Source organism: Ischnura elegans, chromosome 4, assembly GCF_921293095.1.
Source record: "Ischnura elegans chromosome 4, ioIscEleg1.1, whole genome shotgun sequence".
Classification (NCBI taxonomy): Eukaryota; Metazoa; Arthropoda; class Insecta; order Odonata; family Coenagrionidae; genus Ischnura; species Ischnura elegans.
In genome coordinates, this window is record NC_060249.1 from 40,256,116 (window position 1) to 40,275,920 (window position 19,805).

General features: G+C 36.6%; 1 protein-coding gene across 1 annotated transcript in view; it reads left to right on the plus strand.

The window, feature by feature from the left end:
* LOC124157311 (serine/threonine-protein phosphatase 6 regulatory ankyrin repeat subunit A-like) overlaps positions 1 to 19,805 on the plus strand; it is a 90,244-nt gene that overhangs the window by 58,193 nt on the left and 12,246 nt on the right. The window contains exons 13-17 of the mRNA XM_046531934.1: positions 6,532 to 6,649; positions 10,036 to 10,312; positions 10,544 to 10,631; positions 13,340 to 13,575; positions 18,583 to 18,760. Coding sequence (XP_046387890.1) covers positions 6,532 to 6,649; positions 10,036 to 10,312; positions 10,544 to 10,631; positions 13,340 to 13,575; positions 18,583 to 18,760 — 897 coding nt within the window. The remainder of the gene's footprint in view (positions 1 to 6,531; positions 6,650 to 10,035; positions 10,313 to 10,543; positions 10,632 to 13,339; positions 13,576 to 18,582; positions 18,761 to 19,805) is intronic.

Here is a 19,805-nt window from a genome sequence, read left to right on the forward strand (position 1 = left end):
GTAGAATGTACGATGCAATGATACTGAACGTGAATTGTCCGGATGTACGTATTTATTCTCCGTTGCGGATTCACAAGGGTGAACTATTTGCGTCAGTGGTCGGAGTCGTACTGGCGCTCTTTTCCGTCACGTGGGTAGCCGAGCATCCCCTGGTGGCCACTGTAAGAACTCACAGAACAACTGACTCTCGTTTGCAGTGTCGTGGTAAACTCGGTGTATTATTTCAAATACGTCGCGAGCGTAGCACTCAAAAAGGAACTTTTTTTCAACAACGGCAATTTTAATCACATCATTTTTCAAGCTTAGCAAACTTTTTATCGTAGATGATGAAGATATTACATTATCTGATAGAAAAAGTCTTCCACGGCGGGAACGATATACAACCTTCCACCGGTAGAAACAAATGTAATGTGTTATTTCACTTCACTGCCGGTTAACGTACAGAAACAATAAACATACACCAATGGAAACCTTTGAGGCATTAAATAACCGCGATACTGTTTTGTCAGTTAATTTTTGAATTTTCAGTGGAAAATACCAAAATAATAGAATGATCACGTAAATGAACTAATTAAGTGCATAGAAAAATGACTTCGTCGGTTGTGCATTAGCATAGTGATTGACGAAACAATGCTTTCCATGATTTTTATTCAGTGCGGCGCTTATAAATGGTTTGAATAGTTAGTCGTTGTTCGAGTAAGGAAATTTAGTGATGCAAAAAACATCGCCTTTCGTCTGGATTTATGCTTACGTTTATCGGATAGATGTTTATCTGTCGCCGCACCACTCCTGTTTCTGTATATCTGTCCGCAACAGGTATATTGGCTATTATTTGCTCCACCTCCAGTAAAGCGACAATTCGCTATAGCGAGTGTTTATTAGTGCACCGTGGGGTGTCGTTATATCGAGGTTGCACTGTACGTCTTTATTCAGAATGAGGTATCGTGAGTGTAAACTTCCGCGCAATATCACTTTGAAGCTTTCCATTTTCAAAGCAATTGACCTCTTTCAATTTCTCTTCTTGGTTTATGGTTTTTCTTGATAACTTCTTGATTTTTTCTACCCGCATTCCTATTTTTTGCCATTGTTCTCTTGGTTTTTACTCTCTAAGGCCCTACCGAAATCATTATCTACTGCTGCATTGTATTCCTGAGATGTAGAGGGACTACGACTGCTGGGAGGGAATGAAGCCATTGTGTTTGAGACTCTTTTCTGTGTTGTTGCTAATTATAAGCAACCCGGCCACTGCTCCTATTCTCCCCCGTGAATACCGATGACCTTGGAAGGCATGACGGCAAAAACTACGTCTCAAACTGCATTGCTTAACCTGGATCCACCCAAAGTATTTTTTTTTTTTTTTTTTTTTTTTTGAGATTGATAGTTGATACTCTAGGAAAATGCTAAGGGTCTCACTATTACGACATTCTGAAAATAATACATTGATTGGTCATGTAGTTTCCGAGGTACATGCTGTGACATAAATGTCACATTGGGCGGATGTGTTATCTTATGGCGCAAGGTAATATTTCGCCAGATAAAGCAAATATTTTTTGCATTTGTGCTGCAGAGTTCATTCAAAAAACACTAGAAAAACATATTTCGCACACATTATTATTTATGTACACTATTTTCAAGCTTTTGTTTACATTAAAAGTAAATTGCTGAAAATTTAGCAATAATTTTAAGTGTTCCATTGCCAGCGATTCATAAAATTTTAGATGTAAAGTGTGATGTTTTTAAGTGTATAAATTTTCTTTATTTTTTCAATGCTATTTCACAGATGTGGGGTAAATTTAAATTTATAATGTTCATATAATAACCTTGTCAAATACACATCAAGAAAATTTATTTTAAATTTATGTTAAGTTTGCGTCAGGAGTGTTATGAAATTACAGAACCTTGAGTTGAAACAATCAATGGATTTGTTGAAGGTACATATAACCCTTGGAGTGCCAGGGACACTATCGCACTCCTCCTATCTCTCGCGAAAAGTGCCAGGAGCGCTATTGCGCTCCTAATGCAATGTCGCTATTAGATGCTGATAATTAACTACATAATCATACAATTGTCAATATTCATTTTATTTTCACATAAAATATTTTCTTCAAATTATATAAATTAACTCATATTACCAAAAATTCGTCAAATAATATAATAAAAAGGTGGAACCACGTATAATAAAGATTTCCTAAAATTTTTGAACATATACCTTTACTTGTTTTTGAAACCTGATTTTTTTCCCTAACATACTGCAAAATCAGCAAAAATGCCTCGGCTCTTTTGGCATTGTACCTAGAAAATCTGTTGGCACTCTTAAGGGTTAAATAATATTTTTATATGGCAAATAAGTAAAACAGTTGAAAATGCATTCCCCAATTTCGGAAAATACATGAAATAATGCGTATTTGGAAATTATTCTCACAACACACAAGAGTGTAATATAGTATAAAATAGAATGAAATGTGAATCAATTTGTTTCAAATGAACTGAAGATTGATATAGAGTTGTATGCGGGAGTATACGTACCATTTTGAGTGGTAAGCAGAAAAGCAATATTTGTCCATATTACATGTATCGCATGAAGTGCGGCTGACAGAAGTGCAATATTCTCCAGCACGGCGATGCCATATTTATTTAGTATAACAGGGACTAAATGGTCATTGTTAAGATTTCGCGAAGCATCACATCCCTTGACTGTTCGACTGTTGACCTTGACTTCTCATCTACCGCTGTGGTGGTGCGGTCTAGCGCGCTAGTCCTTTAACCTGTAGGAAGTATCCCGGGTTCAAGTCCCAGTGTTGGCAAAATTTTTTCTCTCTTCTAATTTTTGAAAGCACTGTTAAATTTTATCCCCATTCGTTTTATTTAGTTACCTCGCGATTTTTGAAGTTTAATATGAACTTTTGGATTTTAAACTCTGAATTGTGCCTTACCATGCGAATTAGAGGATGTATATAATTACTTAAGCGTGAATTTCTGCATAATGTGCTCATCATGTGCACCGATGCACACTAGGGCGGATCGCAAAAATCGATTTTTTTCAAATCCATCTGGCCCAATGAAAAAAAGTTGTGGGACCGATCAAAAATTAGGCCTGAAAAATTTGAGACCTGTACGTGAACCCCTGACCCTCGCTCAAATGCAATTTAGGGGGGGAGGGTCAAAATTCGAAAAATATAATATTTTATGATCATTCCCTATAGATGTTACCGAGTTACTGTTCTTCTAGGGCAAAAATTTCGTGCATTTTGACGTATCTGCCACCGTTTAGCCACAAAATGCCTAATTTTAGTCCGCGTCCGCGAAGAAAATATTCCAACGCCCACGCAGCGTTGCGGATACCAGAGCCGCAGGCCGATCCCTTCCCCTCCACGCTCGCTTCTCCCCCTCCCACGCCTCTAACACAGCAAAATTCATCCCTCGCATGCTGCTAGGAGGTCGTTTATCTTTCATAATATAAATCAGAAGATGGTAGACGGTAAAAAACGATGCGTAGTGAGACGACTTGTCCCTTATTTGGCGCCTCGTCGGCGTTAAACAAATCGATGTTACCAACTTTTAGAGAAGTGATGAAAAAATTTTAGACCTGAGCGCGCAGGAAAGGAGACTACGGTCTATGAAGAAGCCTCTCGAGTGGCTATGAAGGTGTGCGAACTATGGTGACGCGCTTCTCTTCCATTATGACTGTGACTAAATAGATTTAGCGGTACCACAGGAAGTACTAAAACTTACGGAAAATCTAATACTACTAATAGGCCAAAAGTAGGGTTTTATTGAAGTATAAGACTCAAACAATTTTAAAAGTACATTTTAAATTATGCGATATTTTTGCGTGTAAGTGCATGGAGGAGCATAATGTTCCCCCAATGAGAAGTATTTTGAGAGACAATCTGACGAAAAGAAAGATGATGGCTGCTGGATTGAACCCTAAAGAAACTCGACAACATAGGAAAAAAGGGAATCGTAGGCGAGCGTTGAGTCATCATCGTCAATTCTTGCACGGGAAAATAGTATCAAAAATTTTCTTCATCAATTCATCCGAAGAAAATCAAAATGGCGAGAAATTAGCCGATTTGTATCTCTACTTTCCTCATGAAATAAAAATTAAGGACTATAACCTCAAATTGGAACTTCTTCGGGGAAAATGCGTCTGCCAACTGTGATAGAGGTATATGCAAGAACCAAGCAACAGCAATGATCGTTCCCGCAACTTAAGCTGACGCAAAAGTCATAACTTCGTAAGATATATCAAAGCTAGTGTACCGGAATTACTTACGTAGACAGAAAAAGATGCTAATTACTGTGAATAAGAAAAGAGAGGTGTCATCAAAGGGTCTCATTTTATTGGAATGAAAGACTATACTCTTGTCTGATGAAAAAAGGGAAGAGGACTTATCAATACAAGTTTATAGGGGAATGTGTGGTGTCAGTTGAAGAAACAGGGTCCCACTTTTGGAGGTTTGCCTCCCCCGTCGGAGGATTAGCAAAAGTTATAAAATCTGCGATTATCGATTCCTTTCCGAGTGAAAATTAGATACACAGAATTAAATAGGATTTGATTATGATGGTACCAAGCGAATACCGCCCAAAAAGGAGGCATCATCCCTTTGCTATAAGCATAATTCCAACATCCCTTGTAGTGTGGGTAGACTCTTCTCGGGATTCCCACCGGGTTAATTTTTCCATAATGGCCAACATTTCAAGCTCCGACTGGGGGCTCATTCTAAGAGATAAATTTTGTTGAACCCCAAAAAGAGTTTACCCACATCATTCGCCGGGAAAGCATCAAATCGTATTTCATCCCTTACAGTGATCTATTTGCTAATTGCACTATGTTGACTTGGATTTGCGACATAAACGTTGGGAGGGTAATGTAGGGACCCAATATACGTTTCCGCAAGGACCAATCCGATATATTTTTTAATGGCTGGATTTTAATATCGACGTAAAGTACTACCCGCTGATGATATATTGGAGAGAGACTCCAGTTCCTTCGGCTATATCCGAGCTTAGCGCTGTGGAATTTAAAAATCTATTGATGAAAGTTCACATTTAAATTTCAATATTCCTTTTATTATACATACGTACGAGAGATTCGCGAAAGAATTTACCAAAACTTTGTTGACAGCAGCAAAAGACAAGGAATGACAATAACATAAGAAATACAGACTGGAAAGCAGGTAATTGAATAATTCCTTTGTGATTGTTCCTCACTGGACGATGCTGATAAATCAAATATTAGTAAGACTAACGACGAAAGACGCACTTGGTGTGAATTTTGCTGCATCTGGGGCGTTCGAGAGGGAAGCGGGGAGGGTACGCCGGCGGCTTTAACCCTTATTCATCCATTTAGTCACAGCTGTCGGACAATACCGGAATAGAAGTGCATAACCTAAGTTCCCAAACCATCATAGCCACTCGATAGGCGTCTTCAAGACCGTAGTCTCCTTTCCTGCGCGCTCAGGTCTAAAATTTTTTCATCACTTTGTGAGCTATCGATATCACTAGTATAAAAAATTTTAATTCAACCATACTTACCAGAATAAAAGTTAATAAATGCAAATTTATCGATTAATAGATAAATAATAAATCGTTTGGCTAGAATGCGAAGGAAAAAATGTTGAAATTATAATAAATTATAACTAGAGCATAAAATTCGCAACTTTGAATATTTGCATAGGGATCTGCCCAATGTGACATTTATGTCACAGTACCATTTATCAGAGAATATTACAGAAATGGAAAGCAATACCAAACATCTTGTACCAAACGTGACGAGTAATGCTTTTGGCCATTGCAAAGCAATGGATTTTGATTAATATATGAACAAAAAAGAAGATTTGAGGCAGGCAATACCATTAATATGCGTAAAATGTTAGCAATTTTGTGTGTACTTAGCGCAAGTTCATGTTTTATCATGAGAGCATTAAAGTTGTTTGATTAGGCTACTCTGCATTGCGATGTTTCCCCGAGGAATGAATTTGCGCTATATCGAAATTGTGCTATACGAGGCATGGGTTGATTGTTGAGTTTGTTGCTGGAGCCTTTTACCAAATGGTATTTCTCAATGCCCAAAATGTAAAAAAAAAAAAAAAAAAAAAGGACACACCAGAAAAGTTCACTGCCTACAAGAAAGCCCGCCATATCATATTCCTGTTAAATACCTACCGTATTTATCTGAATATAGTCCCCCTGTTTCTTCCAAAAATTCCTGTGGGAAAAGTAACGGGGGGACTATATTCTAATGCATTTTTTAAATTTTTCCCCGAAACTGAAGCCTCAAAATTAGGGGGGGGGACTATATTCGGAGAAATACGTAGTATGGAGTTTACATTTAACTATTATAAACTGTTTTTAAATGTGTGTGTAAAGTCTTGCTCTGATATGTGTTTCTCTTTGTTTTGTTTTTGCTAGTTTTCATGGTTTCCCAGTTGTAATTGGTTTCGTATCATGGTGTGGTTGTTCCATTATGAAATTCACACTTTTTAAAGCTATTTTGTCATGCTAATGTATCATTTATATTTTCAACAGGACTGCTCTCATGCTGGCAGTTGAAATGGGTCATGAGGATTGTGTTACAGTCCTTATCCAGGCAAGGGCTAATTTAGATGACGTTGATGAAAACTGCCTGAATGCTATGTTTAGAGCTGTAAGTAAAAAATTCTTGACATGTCATTGTATTAATTGAGTTTAAGGTATATTTTCCGGTTGAATTGAAGCTCCGAGATTTTGCTTTTCATAAATGATAACTATGTGCACATTTGATGAACAATTAGAATGAAGTCTGTGGCCATGTTCCAATCTGCCCACACCCTACTGCTCTATGCTCGTATCTATTCTCCCACTTTTCTCTGCTCTTTCTTACTCTTTTCCAGTTGTAGCGCTGTTGTTTATGAGTGGTAGAGTTATGAAAAAGGAAGTGGTTCATGGATGCGAGGCAGATGTCAAAGAGCAGGTGTTGTTTTGGTGGATTTGATATGAAATAACCTTTTAAGAATATGATCAAATAAAGTCATAATTTTTGTAATGTAAAATGTTTGATAACTTTCATTAATTTAAAACATTGCAAGATAATCATCGTATCAAATAATATGTGCTATAGCATCTCAAGACTCACTCATGTTTATGTTAACGCTAACAAAGTTGTTCTTGAAGCCATGATTCAAAGTTTATTTAAGCTTATTTACATTGTGAGTTAAGTCAACAATTGCTGGGGAAGCCTGGTATAGTGGGTTTGGCATTTTGCAAGAATCTTTTTATAGCGAGTGATAATCTTTTTTCTGCCAAACCCCTTATGTTTTACATGTAAAATAAATCAGATTATAGTGAGGCCAAATTGTTCCTTCCACTATATACTCTCAGTACTACGACAGATTTCTCTCTAGGGTAATGCACTGCTTACCAAAAATTAACGATTTTGTTTTGCATTATCTGTGTGTTAGACTAAACATTAAGGATGGTCGGATTGGATACCTCGGATCCAAATAGCACTGGATGATGATATCCTTCACCAAATACTTTGGATCCAATTCACTGAAAAATTCGAATCTGGATCCGAAATTTTACATTAATGCTTCAGTGATGGCATTATTCTATAAGTTGGAGTGGAAAAAGTTCCGATCCTCTCTTTGCATGCACCATTGCACTGCGACGCTTGTCGTACTCATGAGCCATTTTGTTTAAATGCTCTCACAGGGGTTATGTTCTCGCAGGGGCGACAGAATTTCAGCCGTGGAAAATTTTAAGGTATAATACAACAGTCACATAGTGTGACTCTTCCCAAGAGATGGAACAACCATAGTGAGAATCTCAGAGCCGTATGGTAATAGCTGTCAAGAGTAACTACGTCACAGATTTCATAGCACCTCCCACATTGTTCATCAGCTTTACCATCTGACATTTTTTTCAATTCCAAGACCTCACAGATAATAAATTATTAGCTTTGAAGGAAAATATCAAGTTACCCAAGAACAATGTAAGCATGTTTCATTCCTACCACATCTCACCAACTGACCTCTTTCAGCCTACATGCTTTAATTCTCCTGTTTCTGGAGGCCATATGCTTGGTGAGTCATGGACTGGCCCAAAGGTGTCTCAATAGCTTTTGGCAATTCGATGACATGCACAAGATTCAAGAAAGAATTAGACCTGAAAGTATTTGAGGTTTTTAAGCTCTAATTGATCGACACAAAGATTTCTATTTACAACTAGACTATACCAATGTTCAACATTGTCTAAACAGCTCAATTTTCAGAGAAACAAGAGTTGTATGAGCACCCTCAAACAAGATGAGATGGACTGGAAACGTTAACTACATATGTATATCACATAGTTCACCCAGCTTGGCTTTAAAGACATCACAAAATAGCAAGATCTGATGTGTTCGACCTTGAATCCCTTGTTCGTATCCTTGTTGCTTGTAAGACGTAGGGAGCACGCTCCTTCCCCTCCACCTCTCCTTTATGTGCTTCTGCTGCCCACCTCTTCCTCTTGCGGAGTGGTCGTATTGTTCTGTCATAGTTCCTGTATCTCGTCGCTAGTGATGTCAGTGCTGAAACTTGAGGCAACATCTTTCTGTAGCAAAATTATCTATGAGGAATAAAGGCTCCAAGTTCAGGCTTCGCTTTGATTGCTTAGTGGATCAGCTGCTGTTTAACTTGATGGTTCTCAATGCATTCCGCCTTAACAGCTTTTTCACATGCTCTAATCAATCTACATGTCAAATTCATGTGCTCTACATAAACAATAATAAACGTGTGTAACTTAAGTTAATGGCTCCCGAACTCTGTGATGATTCAGAGGCCACTCTTCCCAAGTACCTGTCATCATTATGAACTGCTCGATAGAATTTTGAAACATTTTTTCCCCTGTATATTTAATAAAACTGAGGCGCAAATGATTGATTCCAAATATATTCACCAGGCAGCTACTTCAAAGGTGAAATATCAGTTTTCCTCCTCTGCTGAGAGTGGTTAAGAGCGTGAAAGGACAAATCTTTGAACACTTCAGTGCCCAAAGCTCTTGCAGGCTGGGTATAAAAGTGGATTGGAACTGCACTATGCTGCATCACATGCAGAAGTTGACCGCTGGAAAAAGCAAAAGTGTGAGTAAATGGCGAATTGGAACACGGCCTATGGATATTTTGAAAGTGTCTGTTGGTGAAAAATGTGACCCATGATTTTACTTATTTCTTATTTGAAGCTTAGAGCACACCTCTGTATTGAAAATTGGGACCTTCTAAGCATAGTGCATAAAAAAGCCTTTACTGACGTACCTTAAAAGTATAAAACTACCATGGAATTTAGTTTATGTGTGGGCTCCATGCTTGAAAGTGACTCCTCCTAATCATCCTTACTTCAGATCTATTGGCTTTAATATTTGAAGACAAAATATGAAAATCGAAATGCTAGGAAGGTGTGATTTTTCCCATTTTATTGCTGGCGGTACAATGCTTGCTGTCTTTAGCGTCTGTCAGAGGTCGGGGCATATTACATCCTGGAGCAATGACTAATGCATTGGTGTCCTTGCCGTGACTATATCTGGTGCAAATTGATCCACAAGGACTCACAGTTGATTGAACTGATCCCAGGAAATATTCAGTTCAAAACAATGATTAAACATTGAGCAAGAATGGTAGTGCTGAGTAAAAATTTTGAGCATCATAATCTGAATTTGATTACCTCAGTGTAGTGATAGTAATGCCCACAATGTAGTAGACTCAATGGCCCAGGGTCTATATAGGTGTAGAGAATTCATTTATTGGTGCAGCAGCACACAGTTCTAAATTGGAGCATCGCTCAAAAAATGCCTAAAGTGATATTTAAACCAAAACATGTACTGTATATTTTAAGGCCTATGTAGCTGTTAGCTCTTGATGTCTTTTTAGTTCTTCAAAATATTCACTTTGTTTTACTTAAGAAGGAGTCCGTAGTGTTTCATTAAATAGTTATTTTTTAATTAATATAAAAGGATTAAAACATTTTCTATACTTTTTGATGCGCTAGATATTTTCATCGCCTAATCCTATCATTCAAGGTGGTGCTTAAAAGAAGGGAATGTGTGAATCTCCTGGTTCGTGCTTGTGCATCAATAGACCGTCCAAAGAAATTCCAAACTCCCAAGAAGAATGCAGTTGAGGAACAAAAATCTAAAGTGCTAGATCTCTCAGGGGGGAAAACTGCTTTGCATTTGGCAGCTGCATCACCTGACTTCTCATGTCTTCTTGCTGTTTTGAACCACAAAGAAGCCCAAAATCTTGTTGCTCTGCTAGATGACCAAGGGTGTACAACCCTTCATTGGTGCTGTTATAATGGTATGTGTGGGTGGTAATTGTATTGATTACTGTCAAATTTTCCTGTCTTGATGATGCTTCTTCAGTGAACCTAGTTTTTAGTTAGGAATTACTGAAATTATTATTAAATGTATTAGAAATTACAGATTTTTTTAAATTTGCCACCAAATTTTCAACATATTTCTTTTGCATTATGTTTCAGGAATATGAATTGAAAAATAGTATAAATATTACACTTAATGTACTTTTCAGGTCGTGATCAAAATTTAAAGGAACTCTTGAAAACCTGGAGGTATGGCCTCAACATAGGCAATAGTTTTTCACCTGTTCATTGTGCAGTGTGAGTATTTTTTATTTTTACATGCATGTATATCACCTAATAACATACATATTCATTAATTTTGTTTTCATAACAGCTCATACATACATCTGCTATCATGAATAGTGTCTATGGAATTGGAGATAATTTACTCCATTCATTAAATTTGTGGCATATGCCTTTAGATGCACAATCCTATGGGTTTCTCCACTTATTAAGTGCATGTTAGCTACTTCTGTCAATCGGCATGACTTTCAGCTGTTGGCTTTTTTTTATTATTTGGCTCTACTTTATAATGGGGTGCTCGCATAAAATTAAGTAGGTAATTTTTTTTACATGTCTAGATAAATGAGTTAAAGTTGCAAAATATGACTTCATAATTCTCAATGTTCTTGTTGCTACAGAGCTTAAAAGTTCACGAAAATTACTAAATTCTTTTGTGCTACAAGAAAGCCCTGTGACATCAGAATGCAAGTAAGCAGATTCACTCCATGGCAATAACAAAACAATAGCGACAATAACAAACATCTACGACTATACTGATTCATAACTTGAAGGGTGTGTTAAAATAGTTGTGAATACTTTAAAAGTTTTTACGGTGCGCATATAGCATAAAGGATGTCTCCGACTTCATGAAGACGCATTCTGGGAACAATCTGAATGTAGATTTATTCATGGTCATATATTTCTTCTCCAGTAATGAAGATTTCTTGGTGCGGAATTTATAAGCTGCAAAATTGAAATATAACATAAATTAAATTAACAATCTCGTTCGCTAATAATATAAAGCTTGGTTTGTATCTCACTTAACTACTGTCATTTACTCATTATTTTTAATGTGTACTTGGTGCAATATTGGAATGTGTGAAGTTAACGTTTTGGAGGAATAAAACGGAACATATTTGACAGCGATTTACAAAGCATTCCTGAGGTATGGAAGAAAGGCTTACGGTGAGTCGCAGTAGTTTGATAGCTTCAACTGTTAATAAATTTGAGCGCTTGTACTGTTGGGGCTAAGGCGACACCGGAACGTAAAGTGAGACTAATAACCATATACTGTGGAAATCACCGTAGATGAGGAGGATGAAAAAGTACTCAGCGCTATTTCTCAAGACTGCCGTTTCTTCCAGTATCCATAACTTCTATAAACCTCTCAATTATTCAGGATAAATATTTCGCACAACTGATGATGAAGTAAACATATAATGCTATGAAAAAGTAGAACTGAGAAGTACATAAGTTTTTCTAAAACTGGGACAAATAGAGTACTGGCACCACGTAAACGTATTGTTTACTGGACTGTGACGTCACGTTCAGCCAACATGGCGATGGGTCGTTTGGAGCGCAAGATTTCTCTACAATTTTCAAAGTGGAATTTTACGAATAATATGGAGGTTAGAGATGAACTGCTTTCATTGTGATTTTCAGCATGAAGGATATTTTTTTATCGCATAATCATACATTTTCGGTGGAATTCCCCATTGTAATCAAAGCTCAATTTTTCAACAAAATTTATGGCTTCCACGTAGGACTGCGTTAGGTGTACTTGAATACAGGAATCAATTTTCCAGATAAGTTTTTGAATACCCTGACAGGTACTCGAATGCCAATTAAATCATCAGGGTTCTTGAGTCACCAGAGAAATACATGGTTAAGCAGCAGTATTTACACTGAAATCTGATTTTATTCATTGAAGTAATTGAGTGCTTATAGAAGCATTCATACATTCAACTCAAGGTTGTTTCCTGTACTTATCTTGCTATTGAGGTATTCTTTGGTAACTCTAATACCCACATGGATTCATGGGTACTCATTATGTATCTGAGTTCTCCATAAGGTCTTAGTGCCATGAATACTCAAGTGTATATACTTGCACTCCTGCTAATGAAGATTGTGTTTAATAGCTGAAACTATATGTAATTCATACACAGCAGACTCTCGATTATCTGGCTGTGGTTTATCCCGGTTGCGGATTATCCGTGCATGATTTTCACTCTCGCTCAATTTTTTCCACGATCTTTATAAAAAAAATCAGATGCAAAATTATCGGAATTACGGCATTAATGCTAGGATACACCGGGCTTATTATTTCTGTTAGAATCCCTTTCGTGAAACAGAAGCGATCACGTGCTATCTGCATTCACGGGAGCACCGTGTTCCTGTTTTCCCAGCCTCGCTCTGGGCGACCGCGCTCCTTGATCACGGGTACACATCACGCAGCAGTTGCAACCCAGGCAACGTGTGCGAGACGCGGCTATGTGGCGTGGTGCCTGACAGTATGGTTTCCAATGTCAAGCAGCGGTTTTGAAGCATTTGTGCAAACCACTTTTCTTTATCCGTGATCGCACAGCCACGGATGTTGGTTTTCGAAACCAGGCCTTACATGGAGTATTAATAATATGAGTGCAACCGTGTTATCGCCGCTAAAAAGATCGCGAACTGGAAAAGAAAGCTCTCAAAGAGTCCGGGAAGCACTTTTAAATAACAGAATAACTGCATAAATAATGATATATTGTTTATTTTACGTAAATTATGAATATTTCAAGACATTTAAGTGAAAGTTTGGATTATCTGTGTTTTCCGATTATTCTTGCCGTCTATCCTCATCATTAGCCTGGATAATCGGGAGTGTACTGTACTTAGATTTTTAAAATTAATTTTCATGGTTAAACAATGGCTGATGCTTCAAGTAATTTCATTTACCATCATTGATTATTGGTTCTATGCAGGTACCGAGGTGGTGAACGGTGTCTTGCTTATCTTGCGGATCATTTTGGCAGCGAAGCCATTCGCAGTCTTTTGGATGCTAAAGGACGAACTCCCCTCCATGTGGCAGCTGTGAGGGGGGATCCAAATTGTGCTCTTGCCTTATTGTCTAGGCATGGTGCATCTCCAAACCCCAAAGATCATCGCCAGAGAACTCCTCTAATAGCAGCTGCACGTGTTGGAAATGCTGCAACTTTAGGTTTGCTCCTTTCATTGTACGACTATCGTGTTTTAAATAATATGTACGATTCAGTATTTCTCTTATCTATAATCATTGCACCTCTTTTTTTACTGTATTGAAATGAAATTCCCTTGTACAAGAGAATGAAGAGTGTATGTAATAATTATTATAGACTCTCAGCACTTGAAACAGAAGGGTTTATGGACTGTCTGATTTCTGAATATGGCATTGGCAATTACTGGATGGTGATCATTCCATGTAAGGATGAATGGAGCCCCAAAATTTTCAGGTCTGGCAATGTCTAGTAGTGGACTTGTGCCTTCTCACTAGGCAAGCGTTTTACCCTACAAGCTTTACTCTGAACTTACCAAGCCAACTAGCCTCTTCTGCCTGCTGGGTGGAAAACAGGATTCTCTAGGGTCATTGCCTATTGTTGCTGGAGGAAACATAAAACTCAGTAGGAATTGGCATGCGCATTATCTAGTGCACTTCATTAGTTTGGAAATTCATGTGTAGTGAAGGTGTTTTTTGCATATCAGGACTTCCAATAATTCACTAATAATTACATTGCAGATTTACACTTAAGATTTAATCTTAAGACGGCAGAATTTTTTTAATGGAAAGATCGAGAATTGCATAATGGGAATTTGTGGGTTCTTCTGTAACACAAATACCTTCATGCAAGGCTTTTTTTCTGGGGATATGTGGCTGAATGGCATTTGGATACATTTTTGTGTCTCAAGCCGTTTTCTTATTCTCTGATTATAATGAAGTATGCATGCAGATATACTTCTCATAGCTGCAACACAGTTCCACCTCCTTTTTTATTGATATGAGGCATTATATGGGGTTGTAGTGTTTAAATAATTCATGTAAAATTGGGAGAACTTGGTTTTAACTGTCAACACTGTCCAATAATTAAGATTTATCTATATTTTCAACTCTAAGGATTTTGAAGAATAGTCAGGAATGATGTCAAACAGGGAATGTTGAAGTGTATGCTCTAATGTAGATTGCAGCGTGAATGAAGACCTAACTTGATCTGAGGCCCAGGCTGCCCTGAAAGTAAAAAAAAAAATAGGAATTATTATTTGCTGTGTTACTTTTTGTCAGTCCTCTTGTTGCTATCAATTTTTTATGGGCCATTGCTGGTGGATTTTTATTGTTGAAAATGAAGTTCAACACTGCATTTCAAAGAGAATTTCTATGTCATTAAGGCTTCCTTCAGACTATTCCACTTTTTGCCACCTACTGTTGATGGCACAGTGCCATGAATTTATGATGGGCCTTTATGGGTGCCTTCAGATGCTTCAAACCTTCTGGGGTCAGCATCATTTCTATCTGGGGCAGTGCATACCATTCAACAAGGAAAATTTAGCCAACAGGAGATAGTGTAAAGTCATATTATCAAAAAATGGCTTCAGATGAAGTGAAATGGTGGAACACTTTCTAAATTTCATTGAATAGAAGCCTGAATCCTTTAAAATTCTCAGGTACCTTGCATCTTGGTTATCTTGAACCTTCTTGGTAAAAATTGAAATGAGGAAACCTTTATTAAAAAATAGACTGTTTGTGCAGGTTAAATTTTATTCCTGCATTCAGAAATAAATTTGTTCATAAATGCTTTTTAAAATTTTAATTAGATTAAAAATGAAAATTAGTTGATACTTGAAGTTAACCCATTAATCCCCAGCGTTGCGTAAACGCAACATTATTGAATCGTAATTATTAGAAAAAACCTTTGCGTCAGGATAATTTTTTCTCAGGTTTTCTGAATTTCTGAAATACCTTTCGCTCTTATTCAGTTATTTTTTTTTAAATTTTCATTAAAATAATAATTTTTATTTTACTTCGAAATTTGCCTATTTCGAAGCGATGAAGTACTACAAATTGTAAATAATTTTTTACAAAGATTTATTGTGTAATCTTACTAGAGGTAATGTTTTCTCTTGGTTCTAAGTTTCTTTATTCATCATGTTTATTTTTGTGACGAACTTTCGTCGTTACAAGTATAAATATTGTTGTTGTAAATAATGTTGCGTTTACGCAACGATGGGAATTCTCTGGTAGACTAAAGGGCTTTTCTCAAAGCGTAACGAAACTCGTCAGTATGGCTTTTAATCGACAACGTAGTCTTTTGGAGGCAGTTTAGCTGCATTTTTGGCACTAAAAGGTTGTGAGTTTACAAAGTAAAGGGTAATCCAGCATCTTAAATTCCAAAATGGCCATCGGTATGAATTTTACATTGAACACTCTGGTACTTCATGGAGTCAAACTGTTGCCCGCATACGTGGAACCGATACAGGGCAATGTCATTCCCATGTCGTTGACTGGAAGGATTACTTAGTAGACGTTAAATTCAGCTTCAGATGCATTCAGTTTCAGAGGTGGTAGAATGAGAGGGCGAGAAACGTATTAGTTGAAGCAGGATTGTGATGGAAGGTGGAGTGTTCCTCTAGTCACTCATTGGAATTTTCTCCGTGAAATCCTGAGTAACCTATTTTTTCTTCTATCGCTTAGGTGATGTATTTGCTTCTAGATTCAGTTGGATTCGTATCAGTTAGATAGTCCTCTGAAATGCATCTTTATCTCTCATCCAGTAATTATATCAGTAATACCGCAGTGGTTATTGCTCGGCGTTTTGCAAAATAATTCATCCAGGGGTTTCATGCAGATTTAAATGCAAAGAAAATTTTACCCGTTATTTCTACGCCTCAGACGTATACTTTAGAAGAACCGTCAAGAAGGTAACTGAAGAATATAAATTAACAGGAGAGGTGATGCATAATATTTTCTAAACTTTGGAACTACAATGGGGATTACATCTTCTTAGTATTTCAAATATGGATGATTGCAGGAGGCAATTCAAGGCAAATCACAGTTAACTCAAGAGGTATCTAAAGAAAAATCGTCCTATAAACGCGCACGCCCTGGCAAAAGAAGCAGAGAACAAACAGATTCATCTAAATGTGAAAAAATAAGATTCTATCTCCGTAGTAGTCCCGAATTTCTGCGTGAGAAAAAGTAATAGAAACACTTGTTGCTCAGTATGGAGGCCACTCACCAACTAGATCTGTCACTTATTTCTCAGTCGAAAATTACTTGAATTAATTTTGAGCTACTCAGATAACTACGCCGAGGATGTAAATAACCATACATTTACTCATAGTAGGGCAGATTTTAAAAAATAATTGGAATCGTAATGTTGTCGGGGTATCATATATTACCGCGCACTAAGTTGTACTGGACAAGATAAGAGGAAAAGTCTGTCGCAATTGTGAGGCAATGTATGACACGGATTCGGTTTGATGAATTACCTAAATAAATATCGACAACTCTCCGATAATTCTCAACTACACAAAGTGATACATTTTTGAAATTCGGACCTTTTCTCAATAGACTAAACAAAAATTCCATTCAGTTGGGAATTTTACCAACAAATGGTTCCATATTTCAGGTGGCACACAGCTAAAATGTTCATTCGTTTAGAGTAGGTTACACATTGTGGTGTCTGGCCTCAACTACAGGCTATTTTTATCAATTTCTGCCATATGGAGAGGCAGAACTTGAAAGTGATTTCAAAGTTCACTAGGAGAAGGGTTGTTCTAAATTTGCTGAATTTCTTGTAAGTCTTCAAAATTTCATGCGGAGTATTTTGATAATTTCTTCACCAGTTACAATCTATCAGAAACTTTTAAGTTATAATTGTTATTTTGCAATGGGAACAGTAAGAGAAAATAGAACGGAAAACTGCGCACTCATGTATTCGAGAGATTTGACAAAAAGAACCTTATGGGAATTTCTACTATTAGTTTGATAGGTCAAAACATATTCTCTTAGTGCGATGACATGATAACTCTGTCATCGCTGTTGCTTCGAATTACGGGAATATGGAACCCATAGTAAGGACGAAAAGGTGTTCACGAAGATTTCCGAAGAAAATTCGAAATATCATCAACGATTACAATCAGAGAAAGGGAGGGGTAGATTTACTCGATAATTATGTTGCATGTTACCATATCCAGATTTAGGGCAAAAAACTTCTATTCCGAAAAGGGGTTGATAGTGCAGAGGTGATTCCGTGGTGATTTTACGCCGAAGTCACGGGCAAAGCAATTCCTTTGTTAGAATTTCGGTCTGAGATCGTAAAATTTTACTGAGGAAAGAAATCGTTTCCAATACAATTGCTGATGACATTTGTCATAAACATTGGTGCCCGCTGGCGGAAAAAGTGCTACGTTTAATTCCACGCTGAATATTATTGAACATTACATCAGAAAAGACGATGAAAAATATAATACGCAACCTAAGTTTTGAAAAGTTATTTTTTGTTTTTATTTACCGGAGTTTTCCCAGCGTTGCGTAAACGCAACATTATGCAAATCATATGTTATGATAAATGTAGTAATTTTTTCTAAAAATTAATCTTAATTAGGCCAAAATAAACAGTAAAATACGATATAACCAAAGGTAAAAGCCCTGTATGCAGTCTGGGGAATAATGGGTTAATATCAAATTAAATAAATTTAATTTTGGGTTATATATGTATATTGTCATCATACTTAGAGACATATTATATGTTTCAAACAATGTTTTTTCCATTACTATTTAAAATAAGTCAACTTGAGTGAAGGAATGTTTTAAGAAATATTAACTTAATGAACTGAAAAGGTTTTATGTCCTGTATGAATACCACTAGTGAATTCAAAATTTTCCTAAAAAAACTATCAGTACCCCTTCCTTGAATGCATGCACATTCAAAAATAAATATTTTTGATTTAGAACATCCTATATGTGACATCAAAGGTTGCTCTCGAATTAAGAGATTGACTTGATTTTAAAAGTATGTATGGTAGTTGATTTTTTAAATAAAATGAGGCCTAGGTAAGGTTTGGAGCCATTAATGGATTGAGATAAACTATTGTTAAATTTTTGTGTACATTCTTATTACGCATTTAAAAGTCACTTTATACCTTGGTTCACTATACTTATATCACTCTTAATATTTCTTGTCTTTTCATTTAGAAATATTACTGGACTGGAAGGCTGATGTTAGTGCAATTGACAATGAAGGTGCTACTGCTTTACATCATGCTTGCATGCAGTGTAATTCTGAATGTGCATTGCTTCTCTTAGAACGAATGGGAGAAGATCCTAGTCAAACCGCCCATATAGTTAACATACGCAACCGCAGAGGACAAACGTAAGTTAATATTTCCCTGAATAAATGAAGCTCTATACACCTCAGTTTATTAATGTACTGCTAGCCAGTCAGTGTTGCTTGTGAGTCACAGGTTAATTTGATGAAAAATGATGGTCATGTATTATTGGTAGAGATCCATGAAAGTGGTTTTATTTATTGCTAAAATTCGTTTTTAAGCTATGTGATGTCGGTGTTATAGAAAATCTTGGCGGTGTTATTATAATATTAAATTTTTTGCATATTTCTAGGTGTTTTATTATTTTTTGGTGCACATTTCATGATTGCTTATACTTCTGCTTTTGCATTTTACATAACATTGAATACAATTTTAACAGTACAAAATTTCTGATAAAACCAAATGAAGGTAATGATTCAAGGTACATATACCAATGATTCAAGCATTAATATTTTAGAACGAGGAAGAAAAGGTGCACCATGAACACTTCACTTGATTAAATGTCTTTGTGAGGAAGACTAGAGCAAAAATTGACCAAATACATAGTACTGAAATTTGTTTTCGGTTTTATTTTATTAATTTAGACCAATAACACAATAATTAAGCTCTTCCTGCTTCTTCTTCTTCTCTTTAATCAGAATGTGTTCTTGGCTAATATGATCGGCAGACAGCAAATCCCCTCTGCCATTCATGTATGTACTTCGAGAGCCTTTCCCAAAATTTTGGATTATTAAGTTTCTTTACAGGAATTCCATCATTTAAAAATGCTTATTTAGTAAGGACAACAAACTCCTCTTTCGCCCCCTTCACTTTCTTGGACTGAGTAACTGTCTGTTCAAATGATAGCTGTTGTTTTGCGGGTATCATTTCTTTCTCATGGTTACGTGTTTTGCCATTGATGTGCTTTAACAAGGCATTATGTCTTTCAGATTCAAGTCTTTTAATCCAAAATTTACACAGTAATACTTTGTCTTTCACATAAAATCCGTTGAGCTGAATTCACTTGCCCTGGTAACACTAGGTTTTTGGCATTTTAAAATTACTTTCCTACGTTTGATATACCGTAGACTCTCGTTATTACGAAGTTCA